The 24,555-nt window shown below is 49.4% G+C and overlaps 1 protein-coding gene across 1 annotated transcript in view; it reads left to right on the forward strand.

Moving 5' to 3' along the window:
- Nucleotides 1–210: 210 nt before the first annotated feature.
- Nucleotides 211–24,555, forward strand: part of LOC138276140 (uncharacterized) — a 131,528-nt gene continuing 107,183 nt past the window's right edge. Inside the window, exons 1-2 of the mRNA XM_069219178.1 lie at nucleotides 211–347; nucleotides 6,950–7,045. Coding sequence (XP_069075279.1) covers nucleotides 278–347; nucleotides 6,950–7,045 — 166 coding nt within the window. The 5' untranslated portion in view covers nucleotides 211–277. The remainder of the gene's footprint in view (nucleotides 348–6,949; nucleotides 7,046–24,555) is intronic.

A 24,555-nucleotide genomic window follows, 5' to 3' on the forward strand; every position in this document is an offset into this window, starting at 1 on the left:
ATACATGGGTTATGTTAGGGAGTTGTCTAGAGTCCCACCACATGCACACACTCTATAGGAGTGAGACATGGAGATCATTATAGACTCTTATCTGCACCCCCATCCTCCAAACCTCACACACAGATTGCACAATGCTGCCATCAGCACTTTCTAAGTGGAGTTTCCTGTATCTGTTATATAGACCCCTCCCTCGCGGCACAAGAGATGCAGTTCATACTAAGGCACCTCTCACTGCTTCCTGCACCTCTCAGTATCCTGAGCATCTGTGGAGGATCCAATGGCATCGAGGAGAGCTCAGAGAATTAATCAAACTACGGGTACTTCTGATGCAGCCTCACAGGAGAGAGGTGAGTAGATCTTATCCACAGGTACTTCTGATGCAGTCTCACATGACAGAGGTGATTAGACCTCATCACCAGGTACTTCTGATGCAGTTTTGCAGGACAGAGGTGAGTAAACCTCATATGGTTAGTGTTATATGGTCTGGACGGGGGACTGAAGAAACCCCTCTTTTATCTAATAGTGTGTCTGATGTAGTCTGGCCATAGTAAATGTACACGGTCAGTGCAGGGCAAGTGAAGAAATCACACATAAAGGCAGAACACGCAACGCAGCAGACAGATTTGCTGCACTGTGCTGCGCAGGAGAGAAGGGAAGAACCTTGCAGGGACATTTCTGCTAAGACTGGCCTGCTGCCATCGCCCAATGGACGGCCTTGCACTATGGTGCAAAAGTGAGTGTGTGCTGTGTAGCTTAGGATTTGTACTTAAGGCATATCCTTCCAGTGTAAAGTCCTATACTTAGACAAGCTCAAAAGGATCCCTATTATTAGGACGTGTGCTGCACCCTGCAGCACACTAGGAATAAAAACATTTCCCCTTGTTAACACTTGCTTCAAGGAAGCATTAGCTAAGATGCAAAGCCTGGTCTGGATATCTTAGTAGATTCAGCTTTTCATCCAAAATATGGGTGTTTGTGCTGATCCATCCCACTAACACCCCAAGAATGTCCCAAGTACAAAGTGATGCAAAGTGAAGCAAAGCTGCACTAGGAGATTTTTAACTGAGGGAGGAAGCTCTTTCCAGCACAAAGTACCTTTTCCAGTGGAAACTCAATCCCAAAGTATCACTTTGCACCATGTTGGTCAGGGAGAAAGTGTAAGTACATCTGGACTTGAGTGTAACTATCCTATCTTGGTACCAGCTGACATTGGCATGGTCCCAGTTTTGGCAGTCACAGTCCTGAGCTGGTGTCCTGTGACATTACTGAGTTATTGTGACACACACAGGAGTAACTGGCCAGTGTTCGTGCACACTGGGAGGTAATGACTTGTAACTGCACTGGCTGACACTGGCGTGCTAACACAAAATATAGTTTTTAATATTAGTCTGCAAACGTATCAACTCCACAATACTGGTTAGCATCATATTGTGAAGGTATGCAGCTGTGGGGTTAGAGTAGTAAACCTATACTTCCCTGTGTATGTTTACCTTGGTGATATATTGGTCGATGATGATTTGGAAAGATACATGTGCAAGTCAATTTGATATAAAACCACTGACAATCAGTGATCAGACTGGACACACAACAAGACAGTGGGTTATTCTTCACAACCACTGAGAGGCAATGACCAGCATTGGCACACACTGAGAGACAATGGTCAGCATTGGCACACTGAAAGGCAATGGTCAGCATTGACACATATTAAGAGTCAACGGTCTGCTTGGCACACACTGAGAGGCAATGGTCAGCATCGGCACACACTGAGCGGTAATGGTCAGCATTGGCACACACTGAGCGGCAATGGTCAGCATTGGCACACACTGAAAGGCAATGGTCAGCATCGGCACACACTGAGCGGCAATGGTCAGCATTGGCACACACTGAAAGGCAATGGTCAGCATTGGCACACAGTGAGAGGCACTGGCCAGCATCAGCACACACTTAGAGGCAATGGTCATTATTGCCACAAACTGAGATGCAATAGTCGGCATTGACACACACCAAGAGGCAATGGTCAGCATCAGCACACATCACGAGCAAATGTTGAACCCAATGAAATAATGACTCATTCTTGGTGCTCACTAAAAAGAAATATCAGACACTAGTACACATTGAGAGGTTGTGGTGAACATTGGCACCCTTTAACCTTTTTCACTAAGGCAAACTTAAAGTTTTGTGTATGGTTACTATTTTTTAGTATTCACAAACTATGAGTTTTGTTTTACTAATAATAATTTTACAACTATGGAGACTTCACACTCATAGAAGAGACTCCGCATATAAAAAGATAGGCCTGTTCGCAGGACACCCCCGCGCCGCACGGCCACCAGCTGTGTGTGTGCCCCCGCCTCGCTGCTGCCCGCAGCCTCGTTGTGCCTGCCTCGCCCCTCCGCCGTATTTGCGTGTTACGTGTGCCTGAATAATCTGTTTTTTTCTTCCGTTTTTATTTATTGTAGTTATTGCCTCTGTACTGTTGTCCATGTTGTCCCCTTGCACGCTGCGGTATTAGGTTTGTTTCTGTCACCAAGCCCCCTGTGCCTGCCCGCCCCGCTCCCCGCGTCCCGCTGCCATCCAAGCGGACACGCCCCCTTTTGTTTTGTGCCCTCCCCGCTCCCGCCTCCCAGCTGTTCCTCCCTCCCTCCCACTTGGCCATAAATGGCGACCGCGCGGCGCAGGTGAGTGTGACCTGTTCGCAGGACACCCCCGCGCCGCACGGCCACCAGCTGTGTGTGTGCCCCCGCCTCGCTGCTGCCCGCAGCCTCGTTGTGCCTGCCTCGCCCCTCCGCCGTATTTGCGTGTTACGTGTGCCTGAATAATCAGTTTTTTTCTTCCGTTTGTATTTATTGTATTGTAGTTATTGCCTCTGTACTGTTGTCCCTGTTGTCCCCTTGCACCCTGCTGTATTAGGTTTGTTTCTGTCACCAAGCCCCCTGTGCCTGCCCGCCCCGCTCCCCGCGTCCCGCTGCCGTCCAAGCGGACACGCCCCCTTTTGTTTTGTGCCCTCCCCGCCTCCCAGCTGCTCCTCCCTCCCTCCCACTTGGCCATAAATGGCAACCGCGCGGACGCGCAGCATTGACGCGCAGCGGGCGTGCCGATTGCGCGCCAATGGCGTGCCAAAGGTAAGCCCATCTCCGCCCGTCCGCGCCTGGACCGCGCCCAGTGCCAGGACCCCTGGCCCCCACCGACGATGCAAGACGACCCGACAGACCTACGACGACGCCGCCCTCCACGCACTCAACGCCAGCCGGAACCCCGCCTGCTGCCGAGCCACCCCGAAACGCTTCCACGGACCCTTCACCTGCACAACCTGCAAGTTCACCTGCCTCCGACCATGCACCACGCCCGCAACGCCAAACCCCAGCTGCGACCTCAAGTGCATCCTGCTCAACACCCGCTCCGTCCACAGACACGCCGTCGAACTCTGGAACCTGCTCGACACAGCATCACCAGATGTCGCGTTCCTCACTGAAACATGGATGAACGCCTCCTCAGCCCCCGACATCGCCATCGCCATCCCGGATGGATACAAGATCATCAGGAGGGACCGCGTCGACCAGACCGGAGGAGGCATCGCCATCGTCCACAAAAACACCATCCGCATCACGACCGACGCCGACGACACCTAAGCCGCCGCCGAACACCTCCACTTCCAGATTCACACCGACCCAAAGACGACCCTCAGAGGCACCCTCATCTACAGACCCCCAGGACCACGCACACAATTCAGCGAAGACATCACGGACTTCATCAGCCCACACGCCCTCCCTTCCGCCGACTTCATCCTCAACTTCCACCTGGAGAACAACAAGGATCACAACACCGTCACCCTGCTGGATAACCTCGCCAACCTCGGACTCAAGCAACTGGTCATCACCCCCACCCACTACGCCGGCCACACGCTTGACCCCGTCCTCTCATCCAGAAAGCACATCACCTTCAGCCACTCCACCGGACTTCACTGGACAGACCACAGCTGCGTCCACTTCAGCTTCAGAAAAACCACTACCCACCACCACCCGCAACAGGTTCCTCACAGAAGCTGGAGCAAGATCACCACCGACCAGCTCACCACCTCCCTCAGCCAGAACCCACCTGCCAGCACTCCGGACCCCAACGAAGCAGCCCCCAACTTCACGCAATGGCTGACAGCCTGCGCCGACGACCTCGCACCACTGAAGAACCCTCCCAGCAAACCCGGAAGCAAGAAGGCCCCCTGGTTCACCGACGAACTCAAGGACTCCAAGAAGACCTGCCGCACCCTCGAGAAAGCCTGGCTCCTCGACCGGACCACTGACAACATGACCGCCCTCAAACACGCGACCCGCAAGCACCACCAGCTCATCCGCACCACCAAGAAGAAATCACTTAAGGACCGACTGGACAACAACGCCCACGACAGCAAGGAACTCTTCAGCATCGTCAAGGAGTTCTCCAACCCCAGCACCGGCAACAACGACATCACCCCTTCACAAGATCTCTGCGACTCCCTCGCCTCGTTCTTCCACCGCAAGATTGCCGACATCCACATCAGCTTTGGCACACCATCCTCGCACTCAACCGTCGAACCAACGCACCCCACCACGACCCTCCGCACCTGGACCGCAGTGACCACCGAAGACACAGCCCGCACGATGAACACCATCCACTCCGGATCTCCGACTGACCCCTGCCCCCACCACGTCTTCAACAAGGCCGACTCCACCATCGCACCCCAACTCCGAGACGTCATCAACACCTCCTTCGACACCGCCACCTTCCCGGAGAGCTGGAAGCATGCCGAGCTCAGCGCCCTACTGAAGAAACCAACAGCGGACCCCACCGACCTCAAAAACTTCCGCCCCATCTCGCTCCTCTCTTTTCCTGCCAAAGTCATCGAGAAGATCGCCAACAGACAGCTTGCCGCCTTCCTCGAGACGAACGGATCCCTCGACCCCTCGCAGTCCGGTTTCAGAGCCAACCACAGCACCGAGACCGCCCTCATCGCAGCCACCGACGACATCCGAGCCCTCCTCGACGACGGGGAAACAGCGGCACTCATCCTCCTGGACCTCTCCGCCACGTTCGACACTGTCTGCCACCGCACCCTAGTCCAACGCCTCAGCAACACCGGCATCCAAGAGAAGGCATTGAAGTGGATCATCTCGTTCCTCACTGGAAGAACACAGAGTGTCCGCCTCCCCCCGTTTCGTTCCGAGGCCACCGAAGTCATCTGCAGCGTCCCGCAAGGATCATCACTCAGCCACACCCTCTTCAACGTCTACATGAGACCTCTCGCAGCCATCGCACGCCAACACAACCTCAACATCATCTCCTACGCCGATGACACCCAACTGATCCTCGACATCGCCAGAACCAGCCTCCACGAAGGGATGAAAGACGTCGCCGAGTGGATGAAGAACAGCCGCTTGAAACTGAACTCAGACAAGACGGAAGTCCTCATCCTTGGACCATCACCCTCCGCCTGGGATGACTCCTGGTGGCCCCCAGCCCTGGGCACCGCCCCCAAGCCGACAGACCACGCACGCAACCTGGGATTCAGTCAACGCCGTCTCCTCTTCATGCTTTCACACCCTCCGCATGCTCCGCAAGATCTTCCGATGGATCCCTATCGAAACCAGGAAGACGGTCACCCAGGCCCTCATCACCAGCCGGCTGGACTACGGAAACGCCCTCTACGCCGGAACCACAGCCAAGCTACAGAAAAGACTACAACGCATCCAGAACGCCTCCGCCCGACTCATCCTGGACATCCCTCGACACAGCCACATCTCCGGCCCCCTGAGGAACCTGCACTGGCTCCCCGTCAACAAGAGGATCACGTTCAGGCTCCTCACCCACGCACACAAGTCTCTCCACAACCTGGGCCCCAAGTACCTCAACGACCGCCTGACCTTCCACACACCCACCCGCCAGCTACGGTCCGCTAGCCTCGCCCTCGCCACCGTACCACGCATCCGAAGAGCCACCGCCGGAGGCAGATCCTTCTCCTACCTGGCGGCCAAGACTTGGAACTCCCTCCCCATCCACCTTCGGCTGACCCAGGACCACCTCGCCTTCAGGAGACAACTCAAGACCTGGCTGTTCGAGCAGTAGCGGCCCCCCTCCCCAAGCGCCTTGAGACCCTTCCGGGTGAGTAGCACGCTATACATGTGTTATGATTGATTCTATCATTTTATATGCAGAGTTCTCTGTTTCAGTCTTGGCACGTACTGAGACTCAGTGACCAGTCTTGGCACACACCGAGACTCAGTGACCACTCTTGACACACACTGAGATTCAGTGACCAGTCTTCATACACAGTGAGACTCAGTGACCTGTCCTGGCACAAACATTGAGACTCAGTGAAGAATCTTCATATACACTCAGGCTCAGTGACCACTCTTCATACAAACGTAGACTCAGTGACCAGTTTTGACACACACTGAGACTCAGTGACCAGTCTTGGCACACACCAAGACTGAGTGACCAGTCTTCATACACAATAAGAGTCAGTGACCAGTTTTGGCACACACTGAGACTCAATGACCAGTCTTCATACACACTGAGACTCAATGACCAGTCTTGGCACACACTGAGACTCAGGGACCAATCTTGACACACACTGAGGCTCAGTGACCAGTCATGGAACACACATTGAGACTCAGTGACCAGTCTTGACACACATTGAGATTCAGTGACCAGTCTTCATACACACTGAGACTCAGTGACCAATCTAGACACACACTGAGACTCAGGGACCAGTCTTGACACACACTGAGACTCAGTGACCAGTCTTCATACACACACTCAGTGACCAGTCTTCGCACACACTGATATTTATTGGAATGACCTGACACACACTAACTGAGTCTATTACAAGTCCTCCTATGGTTTTGTTCTCCAGGTACAAGCAGGTGATCCTCTCCCACATGTAAAGTTAAATGCCGGATTCTGTGATTTCCTCCAGGTGGCCCGCAGATCCCTCGTGTAAGGAAGCAGGCGATAGCCCTGGGAGTGATGGTTGCAGTGACTACATTCATAAACATCGTGCTTTACCGTCTGGGTAAGAAGTGTGGAGTTGATTTTTAAACCCTGAGACCCCCAGTGGCACGTGAAAGAGCTTCTCTGCTTCAGACATGATTAGAAGAACTGCAGATGAAAAGAAATGGAGGCTCCTAATTCTACATTTTAATCAGAGAGGTGCAGTTTGTAGTTGTTCGTCGGCCCCAGCAGTAACGCCTGAATCACAGTTTTGTCCTAAACATTGTTTAATATTGTACATTCCGCTGGATGGTGATGATGAGGATGGTGATGATGATGAAGATTAAGGGCCCGATTCTCAAAGGTAAAGTTAGACCGAAAGTCTAACTTTACTACTTTTCAATATTCACAAAGGTAAAGTACTGCTGATAACTTTACTACTAGGGATTTTACTACTAATAAGTTTACTAGCAGTAAACTTGCTAGTAGGAACTTACCTTTGTGAATATCGAAAAGTTGTAAAGTTAGACGTTTGCTCTAAGTTAGAGTTTAGGTCTTAACTTACACTTCAGATGGAAAGTTAGACTTCATGTGTAATGTTGCACTTCAGGTGTAAAGTTAGGCTTCAGGTGTAAAGTTAGACATCAAGTATAAAGTTACATTGCAGGTGTAAAGATACACGTCAGGTGTAATGTTGGACTTTGGGTGTAAAGTTCCGCTTCAGGTGTAAAGTTAGAGTTCTGGTGTGAAGTTGCACTTCAGGTGTAAATTTGGACTTCAGGTATAATGTCGAATTCAGGTGTGAAGTTCCACTACAGGTGAAAAGGTAGGCTTCAGGTGTAAAGTTAGACTTTTGGTCTAACTTTACCTTTGCAAATCGGGCCCTAAGTGTTGACAGTTGCAGAAAGCTCCTGAAGGGGGGCCCCTCTCAGTGATGATGATGATGGTGATTATTAAATCGTGTCAGGGTTGAGAGCTACAGATGGCTCATGAAGGAGGTGCCCTGGTCATTATTGGTGATGATGATGGTGATTATTAAGTGTTCTGCGTCTCGAGAGCTGCTGAAGGCTCCTGAAAGGGCTGCTGTGGCCAGTGATGATGATGATGGTGATGATGATGATGATTATTAAATGTTCTGAGTCCCGAGAGCTGCTGAAGGCTCCTGAAAGGGCTGCTGTGGCCAGTGATGATGATGATGGCGACAATGGTTATGACGATAGTGAAGATGGTGATGATATTGATGATGATTGTGATGATGATGATTATTAAATGTTCTGAGTCCCGAGAGCTGTGGAAGGCTCCTGAAGAGGGCACCGTGGCCAGTGATGATGATGATGGTGATGATGATGATTATTAAATGTTCTGAGTCCCGAGAGCTGTGGAAGGCTCCTGAAGGGTGTGCTGTGGCCAGTGATGATGATGATGGTGACGATGACACGTCAGAAAGGGCTGAGTGAAGAGCGGTCGCTGATGAAATGTGAATGTGCTTTAAATCCTTGCCCTGACTCTGACTGACTGAAATAAGGGCACACACGTTCAGCCGGTCTGGGGGAAATAGTTCATCTTTGAACGTAGTTTTTAAGGTAAGTTGTCACATCAGCCCCAGGTTTGAAGGCAAGGCTCACAGTGAGCACATGAACCCATGTAATCTGGTTATAAACACTCCACTTTTCACAACGTTTTCCACCAAGTCCTCCCAAACAGCCATTCAGGACCCCTGTAGGAGGCTGGACTGGCTTGTAGTGAGTACCAAGGGGTACTTGCACCTTGCACCAGGCCCAGTTATCCCTTATTAGTGTATAGGGTGTCTAGCAGCTTAGGCTGATAGATAATGGTAGCTTAGCAAAGCAGCTCAGGCTGAACTAGGAGACGTGTGAAGCTACTACAGTACCACTTAGTGTCATATGCACAATATCATAAGAAAACACAATACACAGTTATACTAAAAATAAAGGTACTTTATTTTTATGACAATATGCCAAAGTATCTTAGAGTGTACCCTCAGTGAGAGGATAGGAAATATACACAAGATATATATACACAATAGCAAAAATATGCAGTATAGTCTTAGAAAACAGTGCAAACAATGTATAGTTACAATAGGATGCAATGGGGAAACATAGGGATAGGGGCAACACAAACCATATACTCCAGAAGTGGAATGCGAACCACGAATGGACCCCAAACCTATGTGACCTTGTAGAGGGTCGCTGGGACTATTAGAAAATAGTGAGAGTTAGCAAAATAACCCACCCCAAGACCCTGAAAAGTGAGTGCAAAGTGCACCAAAGTTCCCCTAAGGACAAAATAGTCGTGTTAGAGGGAGACTGCAAGGAAAACACAAATCAGCAATGCAACAACGATGGATTCCTGACTGAGGGTACCTGTGGAACAAGGGGACCAAGTCCAAAAGTCACAAGCAGCTCGGAGATGGGCAGATGCCCAAGAAATGCCAGCGGTTGGTGCAAAGAAGCTCTTACTAGGCTGAAGAACTGTGAATACTGCAGGAACGACAAGGGCTAGAGACTTCCCCTTTGGAGGATGGATCCCCCACGCCTTGGAGAGTCGTGCAGAAGTGTTTTCCCGCCGGATGGACGCCAACAAGCCTTGCTACACGCAAGTCGTGCGTTTGGCGTATTTGGACGCTGCTGGGGCCCAGGAGGGACCAGGAGGTCGCAAATTGGACCTGCAGAGAGAGGGGACGTCGAGCAAGACAAAGAGCCCTTACTGAAGCAGGTAGCACCCGGAGAAGTGCCAGAAACAGGCACTACGAGGATGCGTGAAACGGTGCTCGCCGAAGTTGCACAAAGGAGTCCCACGTCGCCGGAGACCAACTTAGAAAGTCGTGCAATGCAGGTTAGAGTGCCGTGGACCCAGGCTTGGCTGTGCACGAAGGATTTCCGCCGGAAGTGCACAGGGGCCGGAGTAGCTTGCAAAGTCGCGGTTCCAAGCAATGCAGCCCAGCGAGGTGAGGCAAGGACTTACCTCCACCAAACTCGGGCTGAAGAGTCACTGGACTGTGGGGGTCACTTGGACGGTGTCGCTGGATTCGAGGGACCTCGCTCGTCGTGCTGAGAGGAGACCCAAGGGACCGGAGATGCAGCTTTTTGGTGCCTGCGGTTGCAGGGGGAAGATTCCGTCGACCCACAGGAGATTTCTTCGGAGCTTCTGGTGCAGAGAGGAGGCAGACTACCCCCACAGCATGCACAAGCAGGAAAACAGTCGAGAAGGCGGCAGGATCAGCGTTACAGAGTTGCAGTAGTCGTCTTTGCTACTATGTTGCAGGTTTGCAGGCTTCCAGCGCGGTCAGCGGTCGATTCCTTATCAGAAGGTGAAGAGGGAGATGCAGAGGAACTCGGCTGAGCTCATGCATTCGTTATCTAAAGTTTCCCCAGAGACAGAGACCCTAAATAGCCAGAAAAGAGGGTTTGGCTACCTAGGAGAGAGGAAAGGCTACTAACACCTGAAGGAGCCTATCACAAGGAGTCTCTGACGTCACCTGGTGGCACTGGCCACTCAGAGCAGTCCAGTGTGCCAGCAGCACCTCTGTTTCCAAGATGGCAGAGGTCTGGAGCACACTGGAGGAGCTCTGGACACCTCCCAGGGGAGGTGCAGGTCAGGGGAGTGGTCACTCCCCTTTCCTTTGTCCAGTTTCGCGCCAGAGCAGGGGCTAAGGGGTCCCTGAACCGGTGTAGACTGGCTTATGCAGAATTGGGCACCTCTGTGCCCAACAAAGCATTTCCAGAGGCTGGGGGAGGCTACTCCTCCCCTGCCTTCACACCATTTTCCAAAGGGAGAGGGTGTCACACCCTCTCTCAGAGGAAGTTCTTTGTTCTGCCATCCTGGGCCAGGCCTGGCTGGACCCCAGGAGGGCAGATGCCTGTCTGAGGGGTTGGCAGCAGCAGCAGCTGCAGAGAAACCCCAGGAAGGGCAGTCTGGCAGTACCAGGGTCTGTGCTACAGACCACTGGGATCATGGAATTGTACCAACAATGCCAGGATGGCATAGAGGGGGCAATTCCATGATCATAGACATGTTACATGGCCATATTCGGAGTTACCATGGTGAAGCTACATATAGGTAGTGACCTATATGTAGTGCACGCGTGTAATGGTGTCCCCGCACTCACAAAGTTCAGTGAATTGGCTCTGAACAATGTGGGGGCACCTTGGCTAGTGCCAGGGTGCCCTCACACTAAGTAACTTTGCACCTAACCTTTACCAGGTAAAGGTTAGACATATAGGTGACTTATAAGTTACTTAAGTGCAGTGTAAAATGGCTGTGAAATAACGTGGACGTTATTTCACTCAGGCTGCAGTGGCAGGCCTGTGTAAGAATTGTCAGAGCTCCCTATGGGTGGCAAAAGAAATGCTGCAGCCCATAGGGATCTCCTGGAACCCCAATACCCTGGGTACCTCAGTACCATATACTAGGGGATTATAAGGGTGTTCCAGTAAGCCAATGTAAATTGGTAAAAATGGTCACTAGCCTGTCAGTGACAATTTGGAAAGAAATGAGAGAGCATAACCACTGAGGTTCTGATTAGCAGAGCCTCAGTGAGACAGTTAGTCACTACACAGGTAACACATACAGGCACACTTATGAGCACTGGGGCCCTGGGTTACCAGGGTCCCAGTGACACATACAACTAAAACAACATATATACAGTGAAAAATGGGGGTAACATGCCAGGCAAGATGGTACTTTCCTACACAACCCCCCCCCAAACGAAGGACAATAAGACTAGCCATTACCTGATGAGTCTTCATTGTCTAAGTGGAAATATCTGGAGAGTCCATCTGCATTGGAGTGGCTACTCCCAGGTCTATGTTCCACTGTATAGTCCATTCCCTGTAGGGATATGGACCACCTCAACAATTTAGGATTTTCACCTTTCATTTGTTTTAGCCAAAGTAGAGGTTTGTGGTCTGTGTGAACAATGAAGTGAGTGCCAAACAGGTATGGCCTCAACTTCTTCAGAGCCCAGACCACAGCAAAGGCCTCCCTCTCAATGGCAGACCAACGCTTTTCTCTAGGGGTCAACCTTCTACTAATAAAAGCAACAGGTTGATCCTGGCCCTCAGAATTAAGTTGTGATAGGACTGCCCCTACTCCTAATTCAGATGCATCAGTTTGGACATAGAATTTTTTAGAGTAACAAGGGCTTTTCAGGACAGGTGCAGAGCACATGGCCTGCTTCAGCTCCTCAAAAGCTTTCTGACAGTTTGCTGTCCATAATACCTTTTTAGGCATTTTCTTGGATGTGAGGTCATTAAGAGGGGCTGCAATGGAGCCATAGTTCTTAATGAACCTCCTGTAATACCCAGTGAGGCCTAGGAAGGCTCTCACCTGAGTCTGAGTGGTAGGGGGAATCCAATCAATAATAGTTTGGATTTTCCCCTGAAGTGGTGCAATCTGTTCCCCACCAACAAGGTGTCCCAGATAAACCACCTTACCCTGCCCTATCTGGCACTTTGAAGCCTTGATAGTGAGGCCTGCCTTTTGCAGGGCCTCCAAAACTTTCCAAAGGTGGACCAGGTGATCATCCCAGCTGGAGCTAAAGACAGCTATATCATCCAAATATGCTGCACTGAAAGCTTCCAGCCCTTGCAGGACTGTGTTCACCAACCTCTGAAAAGTGGCAGGTGCATTTTTCAAACCAAAAGGCATTACAGTAAACTGGTAATGTCCTCCAATGGTAGAAAATGCAGTCTTAGGTTTAGCATCTTCTGACATTTTGATCTGCCAATACCCTGCAGTCAAATCAAAAGTGCTTAGATACTTGGCAGATGCCAGTGTATCTATTAGCTCATCTGCCCTGGGTATAGGGTGAGCATCTGTTTTGGTTACCAAGTTGAGACCTCTATAGTCTACACAAAACCTCATTTCCTTCTTTCCATCTTTAGAATTGGGTTTTGGTACCAGTACCACAGGAGAAGCCCATGGACTGTCAGAGTGCTCAACCACTCCTAGTTCCAACATCTTCTGAACTTCTTGCTTTATGCAGTCCCTGACATGGTCAGGCTGCCTATAGATCTTACTTTTGACAGGTAAACTGTCTCCAGTATCTATAGTGTGCTCACACCAAGAAGTGGTGCCTGGCACAATGGAGAAGAGTTCTGAAAATTGTCCTAGGAGATTTATGCAATTATCTTTCTGCTCAGCAGTAAGACAATCAGCCAAAACTACCCCTTCCACAAGAGCATCTTGTTCTGTGGAAGAGAAGAGATCAGGTAGAGGATCACTGTCTTCTTCCTGTCCCTCATCTGTTGCCATGAGCAGGGTGAGATCAGCCCTGTCATAGTAGGGTTTCAGGCGGTTGACATGGAGCACCTTAAGGGGACTCCTGGCAGTGCCTAAGTCAACCAAGTAGGTGACTTCACCCTTCTTTTCAACAATTGTGTGTGGACCACTCCATTTATCTTGGAGTGCTCTTGGGGCCACAGGCTCCAAGACCCACACTTTCTGCCCTGGTTGGTACTGAACCAAAACAGCCTTCTGATCATGCCATTGCTTCTGGAGCTCTTGGCTGGCCTGAAGGTTTTTACTGGCCTTTTTCATGTACTCAGCCATCCTTGATCTGAGGCCAAGTACATAATCCACAATATCCTGCTTAGGAGCTTTTAAAGGTTGTTCCCAACCCTCCTTTACAAGTGTGAGTGGACCCCTAACAGGGTGTCCAAAAAGAAGTTCAAAGGGGCTGAAGCCCACTCCTTTCTGGGGTACCTCCCTGTAGGCAAAAAGGAGGCATGGTAGAAGGATATCCCATCTCCTGCGGAGTTTGTCAGGGAGTCCCATAATCATGCCTTTGAGAGTTTTATTAAATCTCTCCACCAGTCCATTTGTTTGTGGATGATAGGGTGTTGTGAACTTGTAAGTTACACCACACTCCTTCCACATGGCCTTTAAGTATGCAGACATGAAATTGCTTCCTCTGTCTGATACTACTTCCTTTGGGAAGCCCACCCTGGAAAATATTCCCAGGAGGGCCTTTGCCACTGCAGGAGCTGTAGTGGTCCTTAAAGGAATAGCTTCAGGATATCTTGTGGCATGGTCCACTACCACCAAGATAAACCTATTGCCTGAAGCAGTAGGAGGGTCAAGGGGGCCAACTATGTCAACCCCTACCCTTTCAAAGGGAACCCCAACCACAGGCAGTGGGATCAGGGGTGCCTTTGGAGTGCCACCTGTCTTGCCACTGGCTTGACAGGTTTCACAGGACTTACAAAATTCTTTTGTGTCCTCAGACATCCTAGGCCAATGAAACAGTGGTACCAATCTGTCCCAAGTTTTCATTTGACCCAGGTGCCCAGCTAAGGGAATGTCATGTGCCAGTGTTAGGAGGAACTTTCTGTACTCCTGAGGAATCACTAATCTCCTGGCAGCCCCAGGTTTAGGATCCCTATTCTCAGTGTACAAGAGGTTGTCCTCCCAGTAAACTCTGTGTGAGTCACTGACATCCCCATTAGCCTGTTTGACAGCTTGCTGTCTGAGACCCTCTAATGTGGGACAGGTTTGCTGTGCCACACTCAGCTCCTCTCTGGCAGGCCCCCCTTCACCCAAAAGCTCAGCAGTGTCTGCTTCCAGCTCCTCTGGTGTAGGTTCTGCACAGGGAGGGAATTCTTCTTCCTCAGAAGTAGAATCCACTGTAGAGGGAGGGATAGTAGGAAGTGGTTTGCCTCTACTAGCCCTAGCTTTAGGGAGCACTTGGTCCATTGTTCCAGGATCCAAGCTTCCCTGTCCTTTTTGCTTTTTGGCCTGAGCCCTTGTCAAAGCAAAAATATGCCCTGGGATGCCCAGCATTGCTGCATGGGCCTCCAACTCCACATCTGACCAAGCTGATGTCTCCAAATCGTTCCCTAATAGACAGTCTACAGGTAAATCTGAAGCTACCACAACTTTCTTTGGACCAGATACCCCCCCCCAGTTGAGATTTACAACAGCCATGGGGTGGCTTTGTGTTATGTTGTGAGCATCGGTTACTTGGTACTGGTGTCCAAGTATGTGTTGTTCAGGGTGCACCAGTTTCTCAATCACCATTGTGACACTGGCACCTGTGTCCCTGTAGGCCTGGACCTCAACACCATTTATTAGGGTTAGTTGCTTGTACTTCTCCAAGTTATGGGGGCAAGCAACCAAAGTGGCTAAGTCAATAGCCCCTTCAGAGACTAAAGTAGCCTCTGTGGTCTCCCTAATCAGACCAACCCCAACTAAATTACCAAAAGTGAGCCCAGCTACTCCCTTGGATTGGCTATTAGTAGGTTTGCTCCCACCACCACTGCTATTAGTAGGGACACTAGGTGTAGCAGTAGGGGTTGTGGTGGTAGGAGCTGTGGTGCCTTTCTTTGGACAACTGGGATCTGTTGTCCAATGGCCTTTTATCTTACATAAATAGCACCATGGTTTCTTTTCCTTGTTCTGATTAAAGGAGGATTTGGGCCCACCACCCCCACCAGAGTGTTTTTGTGGGCCTGATGAAGACTCATTTTTAGATTTGTCCCCACCCTTGTCAGAAGACTTACCATCCTTCTTTTTGTTGCCATCTTTGTCACCCCCTGTATGAACTTTTCTGTTCACTCTTGTTCTGACCCATTTGTCTGCCTTCTTTCCCAATTCTTGGGGAGAGGTCAGATCAGAGTCCACCAAGTACTGGTGCAACAAATCAGACACACAATTATTAAGAATATGCTCTCTCAGGATTAAGTTATACAGGCTGTCATAATCAGTAACTTTACTGCCATGTAACCACCCCTCCAAGGCCTTCACTGCCTGGTCAATGAAATCAACCCAGTCTTGTGAAGACTCCTTTTTGGTATCTCTGAACTTTATCCTGTACTGTTCAGTGGTTAAGCCATAACCATCCAGGAGTGCATTCTTAAGAACTTGGAAATTGTTAGCATCATTTTCTTTTACAGTAAGGAGCCTATCCCTACCTTTTCCAGTAAATGATAGCCATAGGATAGCAGCCCACTGCTTTTGAGGGACATCCTGTACAGCACAGGCCCTCTCAAGTGCAGCAAACCACTTGTTAATGTCATCCCCCTCCTTGTAAGGGGGAACTATCTTATGCAGATTCCTGGAATCATGCTCTTTTGCAGGATGACTATGGGGAATACTGCTGCTGCCACCATGGGTATCTAAACCCATTTTCTGTCTTTCCCTCTCTATTTCTAAAGACTGTCTATCCAAATCCAGCTGTTGCTTCTTGAGCTTCAGTCTGGTTTGCTCCACTCTCAATCTATTGAGCTCCCTTTCTAACAATCTGTCATCAGGGTGGGTGGGAGGGACATTTCTAGATACAGAGGTATGATGGGAATGAACAGAAGGAGACCTGTCCCTTACAGAGGGCACCCTAACAGCTTGGCTACCAGTATAATGTGAGAGCACATCATCAGTATGATGTGATTCAACCTCTGTACCAACTATGCTAGACTGTCTAGTAATGGGCAGGCTAAGAAGTTTCTTTCCTGAACCTTTTCCTGGGGGAGTCCCTGGATCAGATTGAGAACCATTAGCTACTTTTTCCACAGATTGGGCACTTATGGCCTTATCCTGTACTCTAAGCATATTAATTAACAGTTCTAAGGAAGGATTCTTCCCTACACTCAAACCTCTCTCTATGCAGAGACTCCTTGCTCCTTTCCAGCTAAGGTGATCATATGCAAGTTTGGACAGTTCAACTTTTTGGCCTGTGCCAGACATTTTTTAGAGAGAGTTAAAGTGATAGACAAAGAGAAAAAAGTTTTCAGAACTTTTTGGAAAGACAGAAAAAAAAACTTTTTAAACTTTTAAGAACTTTTTGAAAGTTTTAGAAGTACTTTTCAGCACTTAGAAAAGAGTGAAAAGAGGAAATGCAAAACTTTTTGGCTATGTGTATATACACTGACCTTGTTTTGTATATTTTTCTCTTATGAAAAGTACAATGACAAGAGTGGTAAGTAGTCTCAAGCACTTATCCCACCACTGCACAACCAATGTAGGAGGCTGGACTGGCTTGTAGTGAGTACCAAGGGGTACTTGCACCTTGCACCAGGCCCAGTTATCCCTTATTAGTGTATAGGGTGTCTAGCAGCTTAGGCTGATAGATAATGGTAGCTTAGCAAAGCAGCTCAGGCTGAACTAGGAGACGTGTGAAGCTACTACAGTACCACTTAGTGTCATATGCACAATATCATAAGAAAACACAATACACAGTTATACTAAAAATAAAGGTACTTTATTTTTATGACAATATGCCAAAGTATCTTAGAGTGTACCCTCAGTGAGAGGATAGGAAATATACACAAGATATATATACACAATAGCAAAAATATGCAGTATAGTCTTAGAAAACAGTGCAAACAATGTATAGTTACAATAGGATGCAATGGGGAAACATAGGGATAGGGGCAACACAAACCATATACTCCAGAAGTGGAATGCGAACCACGAATGGACCCCAAACCTATGTGACCTTGTAGAGGGTCGCTGGGACTATTAGAAAATAGTGAGAGTTAGCAAAATAACCCACCCCAAGACCCTGAAAAGTGAGTGCAAAGTGCACCAAAGTTCCCCTAAGGACAAAATAGTCGTGTTAGAGGGAGAATGCAAGGAAAACACAAATCAGCAATGCAACAACGATGGATTCCTGACTGAGGGTACCTGTGGAACAAGGGGACCAAGTCCAAAAGTCACAAGCAGCTCGGAGATGGGCAGATGCCCAAGAAATGCCAGCGGTTGGTGCAAAGAAGCTCTTACTAGGCTGAAGAACTGTGAATACTGCAGGAACGACAAGGGCTAGAGACTTCCCCTTTGGAGGATGGATCCCCCACGCCTTGGAGAGTCGTGCAGAAGTGTTTTCCCGCCGGATGGACGCCAACAAGCCTTGCTACACGCAAGTCGTGCGTTTGGCGTATTTGGACGCTGCTGGGGCCCAGGAGGGACCAGGAGGTCGCAAATTGGACCTGCAGAGAGAGGGGACGTCGAGCAAGACAAAGAGCCCTTACTGAAGCAGGTAGCACCCGGAGAAGTGCCAGAAACAGGCACTACGAGGATGCGTGAAACGGTGCTCGCCGAAGTTGCACAAAGGAGTCCCACGTCGCCGGAGACCAACTTAGAAAGTCGTGCAATGCAGGTTAGAGTGCCGTGGACCCAGGCTTGGCTGTGCACGAAGGATTTCCGCCGGAAGTGCACAGGGGCCGGAGTAGCTTGCAAAGTCGCGGTTCCCAGCAATGCAGCCCAGCGAGGTGAGGCAAGGACTTACCTCCACCAAACTCGGGCTGAAGAGTCACTGGACTGTGGGGGTCACTTGGACGGTGTCGCTGGATTCGAGGGACCTCGCTCGTCGTGCTGAGAGGAGACCCAAGGGACCGGAGATGCAGCTTTTTGGTGCCTGCGGTTGCAGGGGGAAGATTCCGTCGACCCACGGGAGATTTCTTCGGAGCTTCTGGTGCAGAGAGGAGGCAGACTACCCCCACAGCATGCACAAGCAGGAAAACAGTCGAGAAGGCGGCAGGATCAGCGTTACAGAGTTGCAGTAGTCGTCTTTGCTTCTATGTTGCAGGTTTGCAGGCTTCCAGCGCGGTCAGCGGTCGATTCCTTATCAGAAGGTGAAGAGGGAGATGCAGAGGAACTCGGCTGAGCTCATGCATTCGTTATCTAAAGTTTCCCCAGAGACAGAGACCCTAAATAGCCAGAAAAGAGGGTTTGGCTACCTAGGAGAGAGGAAAGGCTACTAACACCTGAAGGAGCCTATCACAAGGAGTCTCTGACGTCACCTGGTGGCACTGGCCACTCAGAGCAGTCCAGTGTGCCAGCAGCACCTCTGTTTCCAAGATGGCAGAGGTCTGGAGCACACTGGAGGAGCTCTGGACACCTCCCAGGGGAGGTGCAGGTCAGGGGAGTGGTCACTCCCCTTTCCTTTGTCCAGTTTCGCGCCAGAGCAGGGGCTAAGGGGTCCCTGAACCGGTGTAGACTGGCTTATGCAGAATTGGGCACCTCTGTGCCCAACAAAGCATTTCCAGAGGCTGGGGGAGGCTACTCCTCCCCTGCCTTCACACCATTTTCCAAAGGGAGAGGGTGTCACACCCTCTCTCAGAGGAAGTTCTTTGTTCTGCCATCCTGGGCCAGGCCTGGCTGGACCCCAGGAGGGCAGATGCCTGTCTGAGGGGTTGGCAGCAGCAGCAGCTGCAGAGAAACCCCAGGAAGGGCAGTCTGGCAGTACCAGGGTCTGTGCTACAGACCACTGGGATCATGGAATTGTACCAACAATGCCAGGATGGCATAGAGGGGGCAATTCCATGATCATAGACATGTTACATGGCCATATTCGGAGTTACCATGGTGAAGCTACATATAGGTAGTGACCTATATGTAGTGCACGCGTGTAATGGTGTCCCCGCACTCACAAAGTTCAGTGAATTGGCTCTGAACAATGTGGGGGCACCTTGGCTAGTGCCAGGGTGCCCTCACACTAAGTAACTTTGCACCTAACCTTTACCAGGTAAAGGTTAGACATATAGGTGACTTATAAGTTACTTAAGTGCAGTGTAAAATGGCTGTGAAATAACGTGGACGTTATTTCACTCAGGCTGCAGTGGCAGGCCTGTGTAAGAATTGTCAGAGCTCCCTATGGGTGGCAAAAGAAATGCTGCAGCCCATAGGGATCTCCTGGAACCCCAATACCCTGGGTACCTCAGTACCATATACTAGGGGATTATAAGGGTGTTCCAGTAAGCCAATGTAAATTGGTAAAAATGGTCACTAGCCTGTCAGTGACAATTTGGAAAGAAATGAGAGAGCATAACCACTGAGGTTCTGATTAGCAGAGCCTCAGTGAGACAGTTAGTCACTACACAGGTAACACATACAGGCACACTTATGAGCACTGGGGCCCTGGGTTACCAGGGTCCCAGTGACACATACAACTAAAACAACATATATACAGTGAAAAATGGGGGTAACATGCCAGGCAAGATGGTACTTTCCTACACAACCCCCCCCCAAACGAAGGACAATAAGACTAGCCATTACCTGATGAGTCTTCATTGTCTAAGTGGAAATATCTGGAGAGTCCATCTGCATTGGAGTGGCTACTCCCAGGTCTATGTTCCACTGTATAGTCCATTCCCTGTAGGGATATGGACCACCTCAACAATTTAGGATTTTCACCTTTCATTTGTTTTAGCCAAAGTAGAGGTTTGTGGTCTGTGTGAACAATGAAGTGAGTGCCAAACAGGTATGGCCTCAACTTCTTCAGAGCCCAGACCACAGCAAAGGCCTCCCTCTCAATGGCAGACCAACGCTTTTCTCTAGGGGTCAACCTTCTACTAATAAAAGCAACAGGTTGATCCTGGCCCTCAGAATTAAGTTGTGATAGGACTGCCCCTACTCCTAATTCAGATGCATCAGTTTGGACATAGAATTTTTTAGAGTAACAAGGGCTTTTCAGGACAGGTGCAGAGCACATGGCCTGCTTCAGCTCCTCAAAAGCTTTCTGACAGTTTGCTGTCCATAATACCTTTTTAGGCATTTTCTTGGATGTGAGGTCATTAAGAGGGGCTGCAATGGAGCCATAGTTCTTAATGAACCTCCTGTAATACCCAGTGAGGCCTAGGAAGGCTCTCACCTGAGTCTGAGTGGTAGGGGGAATCCAATCAATAATAGTTTGGATTTTCCCCTGAAGTGGTGCAATCTGTTCCCCACCAACAAGGTGTCCCAGATAAACCACCTTACCCTGCCCTATCTGGCACTTTGAAGCCTTGATAGTGAGGCCTGCCTTTTGCAGGGCCTCCAAAACTTTCCAAAGGTGGACCAGGTGATCATCCCAGCTGGAGCTAAAGACAGCTATATCATCCAAATATGCTGCACTGAAAGCTTCCAGCCCTTGCAGGACTGTGTTCACCAACCTCTGAAAAGTGGCAGGTGCATTTTTCAAACCAAAAGGCATTACAGTAAACTGGTAATGTCCTCCAATGGTAGAAAATGCAGTCTTAGGTTTAGCATCTTCTGACATTTTGATCTGCCAATACCCTGCAGTCAAATCAAAAGTGCTTAGATACTTGGCAGATGCCAGTGTATCTATTAGCTCATCTGCCCTGGGTATAGGGTGAGCATCTGTTTTGGTTACCAAGTTGAGACCTCTATAGTCTACACAAAACCTCATTTCCTTCTTTCCATCTTTAGAATTGGGTTTTGGTACCAGTACCACAGGAGAAGCCCATGGACTGTCAGAGTGCTCAACCACTCCTAGTTCCAACATCTTCTGAACTTCTTGCTTTATGCAGTCCCTGACATGGTCAGGCTGCCTATAGATCTTACTTTTGACAGGTAAACTGTCTCCAGTATCTATAGTGTGCTCACACCAAGAAGTGGTGCCTGGCACAATGGAGAAGAGTTCTGAAAATTGTCCTAGGAGATTTATGCAATTATCTTTCTGCTCAGCAGTAAGACAATCAGCCAAAACTACCCCTTCCACAAGAGCATCTTGTTCTGTGGAAGAGAAGAGATCAGGTAGAGGATCACTGTCTTCTTCCTGTCCCTCATCTGTTGCCATGAGCAGGGTGAGATCAGCCCTGTCATAGTAGGGTTTCAGGCGGTTGACATGGAGCACCTTAAGGGGACTCCTGGCAGTGCCTAAGTCAACCAAGTAGGTGACTTCACCCTTCTTTTCAACAATTGTGTGTGGACCACTCCATTTATCTTGGAGTGCTCTTGGGGCCACAGGCTCCAAGACCCACACTTTCTGCCCTGGTTGGTACTGAACCAAAACAGCCTTCTGATCATGCCATTGCTTCTGGAGCTCTTGGCTGGCCTGAAGGTTTTTACTGGCCTTTTTCATGTACTCAGCCATCCTTGATCTGAGGCCAAGTACATAATCCACAATATCCTGCTTAGGAGCTTTTAAAGGTTGTTCCCAACCCTCCTTTACAAGTGTGAGTGGACCCCTAACAGGGTGTCCAAAAAGAAGTTCAAAGGGGCTGAAGCCCACTCCTTTCTGGGGTACCTCCCTGTAGGCAAAAAGGAGGCATGGTAGAAGGATATCCCATCTCCTGCGGAGTTTGTCAGGGAGTCCCATAATCATGCCTTTGAGAGTTTTATTAAATCTCTCCACCAGTCCATTTGTTTGTGGATGATAGGGTGTTGTGAACTTGTAAGTTACACCACACTCCTTCCACATGGCCTTTAAGTATGCAGACATGAAATTGCTTCCTCTGTCTGATACTACTTCCTTTGGGAAGCCCACCCTGGAAAATATTCCCAGGAGGGCCTTTGCCACTGCAGGAGCTGTAGTGGTCCTTAAAGGAATAGCTTCAGGATATCTTGTGGCATGGTCCACTACCACCAAGATAAACCTATTGCCTGAAGCAGTAGGAGGGTCAAGGGGGCCAACTATGTCAACCCCTACCCTTTCAAAGGGAACCCCAACCACAGGCAGTGGGATAAGGGGTGCCTTTGGAGTGCCACCTGTCTTGCCACTGGCTTGACAGGTTTCACAGGACTTACAAAATTCTTTTGTGTCCTCAGACATCCTAGGCCAATGAAACAGTGGTACCAATCTGTCCCAAGTTTTCATTTGACCCAGGTGCCCAGCTAAGGGAATGTCATGTGCCAGTGTTAGGAGGAACTTTCTGTACTCCTGAGGAATCACTAATCTCCTGGCAGCCCCAGGTTTAGGATCCCTATTCTCAGTGTACAAGAGGTTGTCCTCCCAGTAAACTCTGTGTGAGTCACTGACATCCCCATTAGCCTGTTTGACAGCTTGCTGTCTGAGACCCTCTAATGTGGGACAGGTTTGCTGTGCCACACTCAGCTCCTCTCTGGCAGGCCCCCCTTCACCCAAAAGCTCAGCAGTGTCTGCTTCCAGCTCCTCTGGTGTAGGTTCTGCACAGGGAGGGAATTCTTCTTCCTCAGAAGTAGAATCCACTGTAGAGGGAGGGATAGTAGGAAGTGGTTTGCCTCTACTAGCCCTAGCTTTAGGGAGCACTTGGTCCATTGTTCCAGGATCCAAGCTTCCCTGTCCTTTTTGCTTTTTGGCCTGAGCCCTTGTCAAAGCAAAAATATGCCCTGGGATGCCCAGCATTGCTGCATGGGCCTCCAACTCCACATCTGACCAAGCTGATGTCTCCAAATCGTTCCCTAATAGACAGTCTACAGGTAAATCTGAAGCTACCACAACTTTCTTTGGACCAGATACCCCCCCCCAGTTGAGATTTACAACAGCCATGGGGTGGCTTTGTGTTATGTTGTGAGCATCGGTTACTTGGTACTGGTGTCCAAGTATGTGTTGTTCAGGGTGCACCAGTTTCTCAATCACCATTGTGACACTGGCACCTGTGTCCCTGTAGGCCTGGACCTCAACACCATTTATTAGGGTTAGTTGCTTGTACTTCTCCAAGTTATGGGGGCAAGCAACCAAAGTGGCTAAGTCAATAGCCCCTTCAGAGACTAAAGTAGCCTCTGTGGTCTCCCTAATCAGACCAACCCCAACTAAATTACCAAAAGTGAGCCCAGCTACTCCCTTGGATTGGCTATTAGTAGGTTTGCTCCCACCACCACTGCTATTAGTAGGGACACTAGGTGTAGCAGTAGGGGTTGTGGTGGTAGGAGCTGTGGTGCCTTTCTTTGGACAACTGGGATCTGTTGTCCAATGGCCTTTTATCTTACATAAATAGCACCATGGTTTCTTTTCCTTGTTCTGATTAAAGGAGGATTTGGGCCCACCACCCCCACCAGAGTGTTTTTGTGGGCCTGATGAAGACTCATTTTTAGATTTGTCCCCACCCTTGTCAGAAGACTTACCATCCTTCTTTTTGTTGCCATCTTTGTCACCCCCTGTATGAACTTTTCTGTTCACTCTTGTTCTGACCCATTTGTCTGCCTTCTTTCCCAATTCTTGGGGAGAGGTCAGATCAGAGTCCACCAAGTACTGGTGCAACAAATCAGACACACAATTATTAAGAATATGCTCTCTCAGGATTAAGTTATACAGGCTGTCATAATCAGTAACTTTACTGCCATGTAACCACCCCTCCAAGGCCTTCACTGCCTGGTCAATGAAATCAACCCAGTCTTGTGAAGACTCCTTTTTGGTATCTCTGAACTTTATCCTGTACTGTTCAGTGGTTAAGCCATAACCATCCAGGAGTGCATTCTTAAGAACTTGGAAATTGTTAGCATCATTTTCTTTTACAGTAAGGAGCCTATCCCTACCTTTTCCAGTAAATGATAGCCATAGGATAGCAGCCCACTGCTTTTGAGGGACATCCTGTACAGCACAGGCCCTCTCAAGTGCAGCAAACCACTTGTTAATGTCATCCCCCTCCTTGTAAGGGGGAACTATCTTATGCAGATTCCTGGAATCATGCTCTTTTGCAGGATGACTATGGGGAATACTGCTGCTGCCACCATGGGTATCTAAACCCATTTTCTGTCTTTCCCTCTCTATTTCTAAAGACTGTCTATCCAAATCCAGCTGTTGCTTCTTGAGCTTCAGTCTGGTTTGCTCCACTCTCAATCTATTGAGCTCCCTTTCTAACAATCTGTCATCAGGGTGGGTGGGAGGGACATTTCTAGATACAGAGGTATGATGGGAATGAACAGAAGGAGACCTGT

Source organism: Pleurodeles waltl, unplaced genomic scaffold (assembly GCF_031143425.1).
Source record: "Pleurodeles waltl isolate 20211129_DDA unplaced genomic scaffold, aPleWal1.hap1.20221129 scaffold_37, whole genome shotgun sequence".
In the NCBI taxonomy this organism is placed as follows: domain Eukaryota; kingdom Metazoa; phylum Chordata; class Amphibia; order Caudata; family Salamandridae; genus Pleurodeles; species Pleurodeles waltl.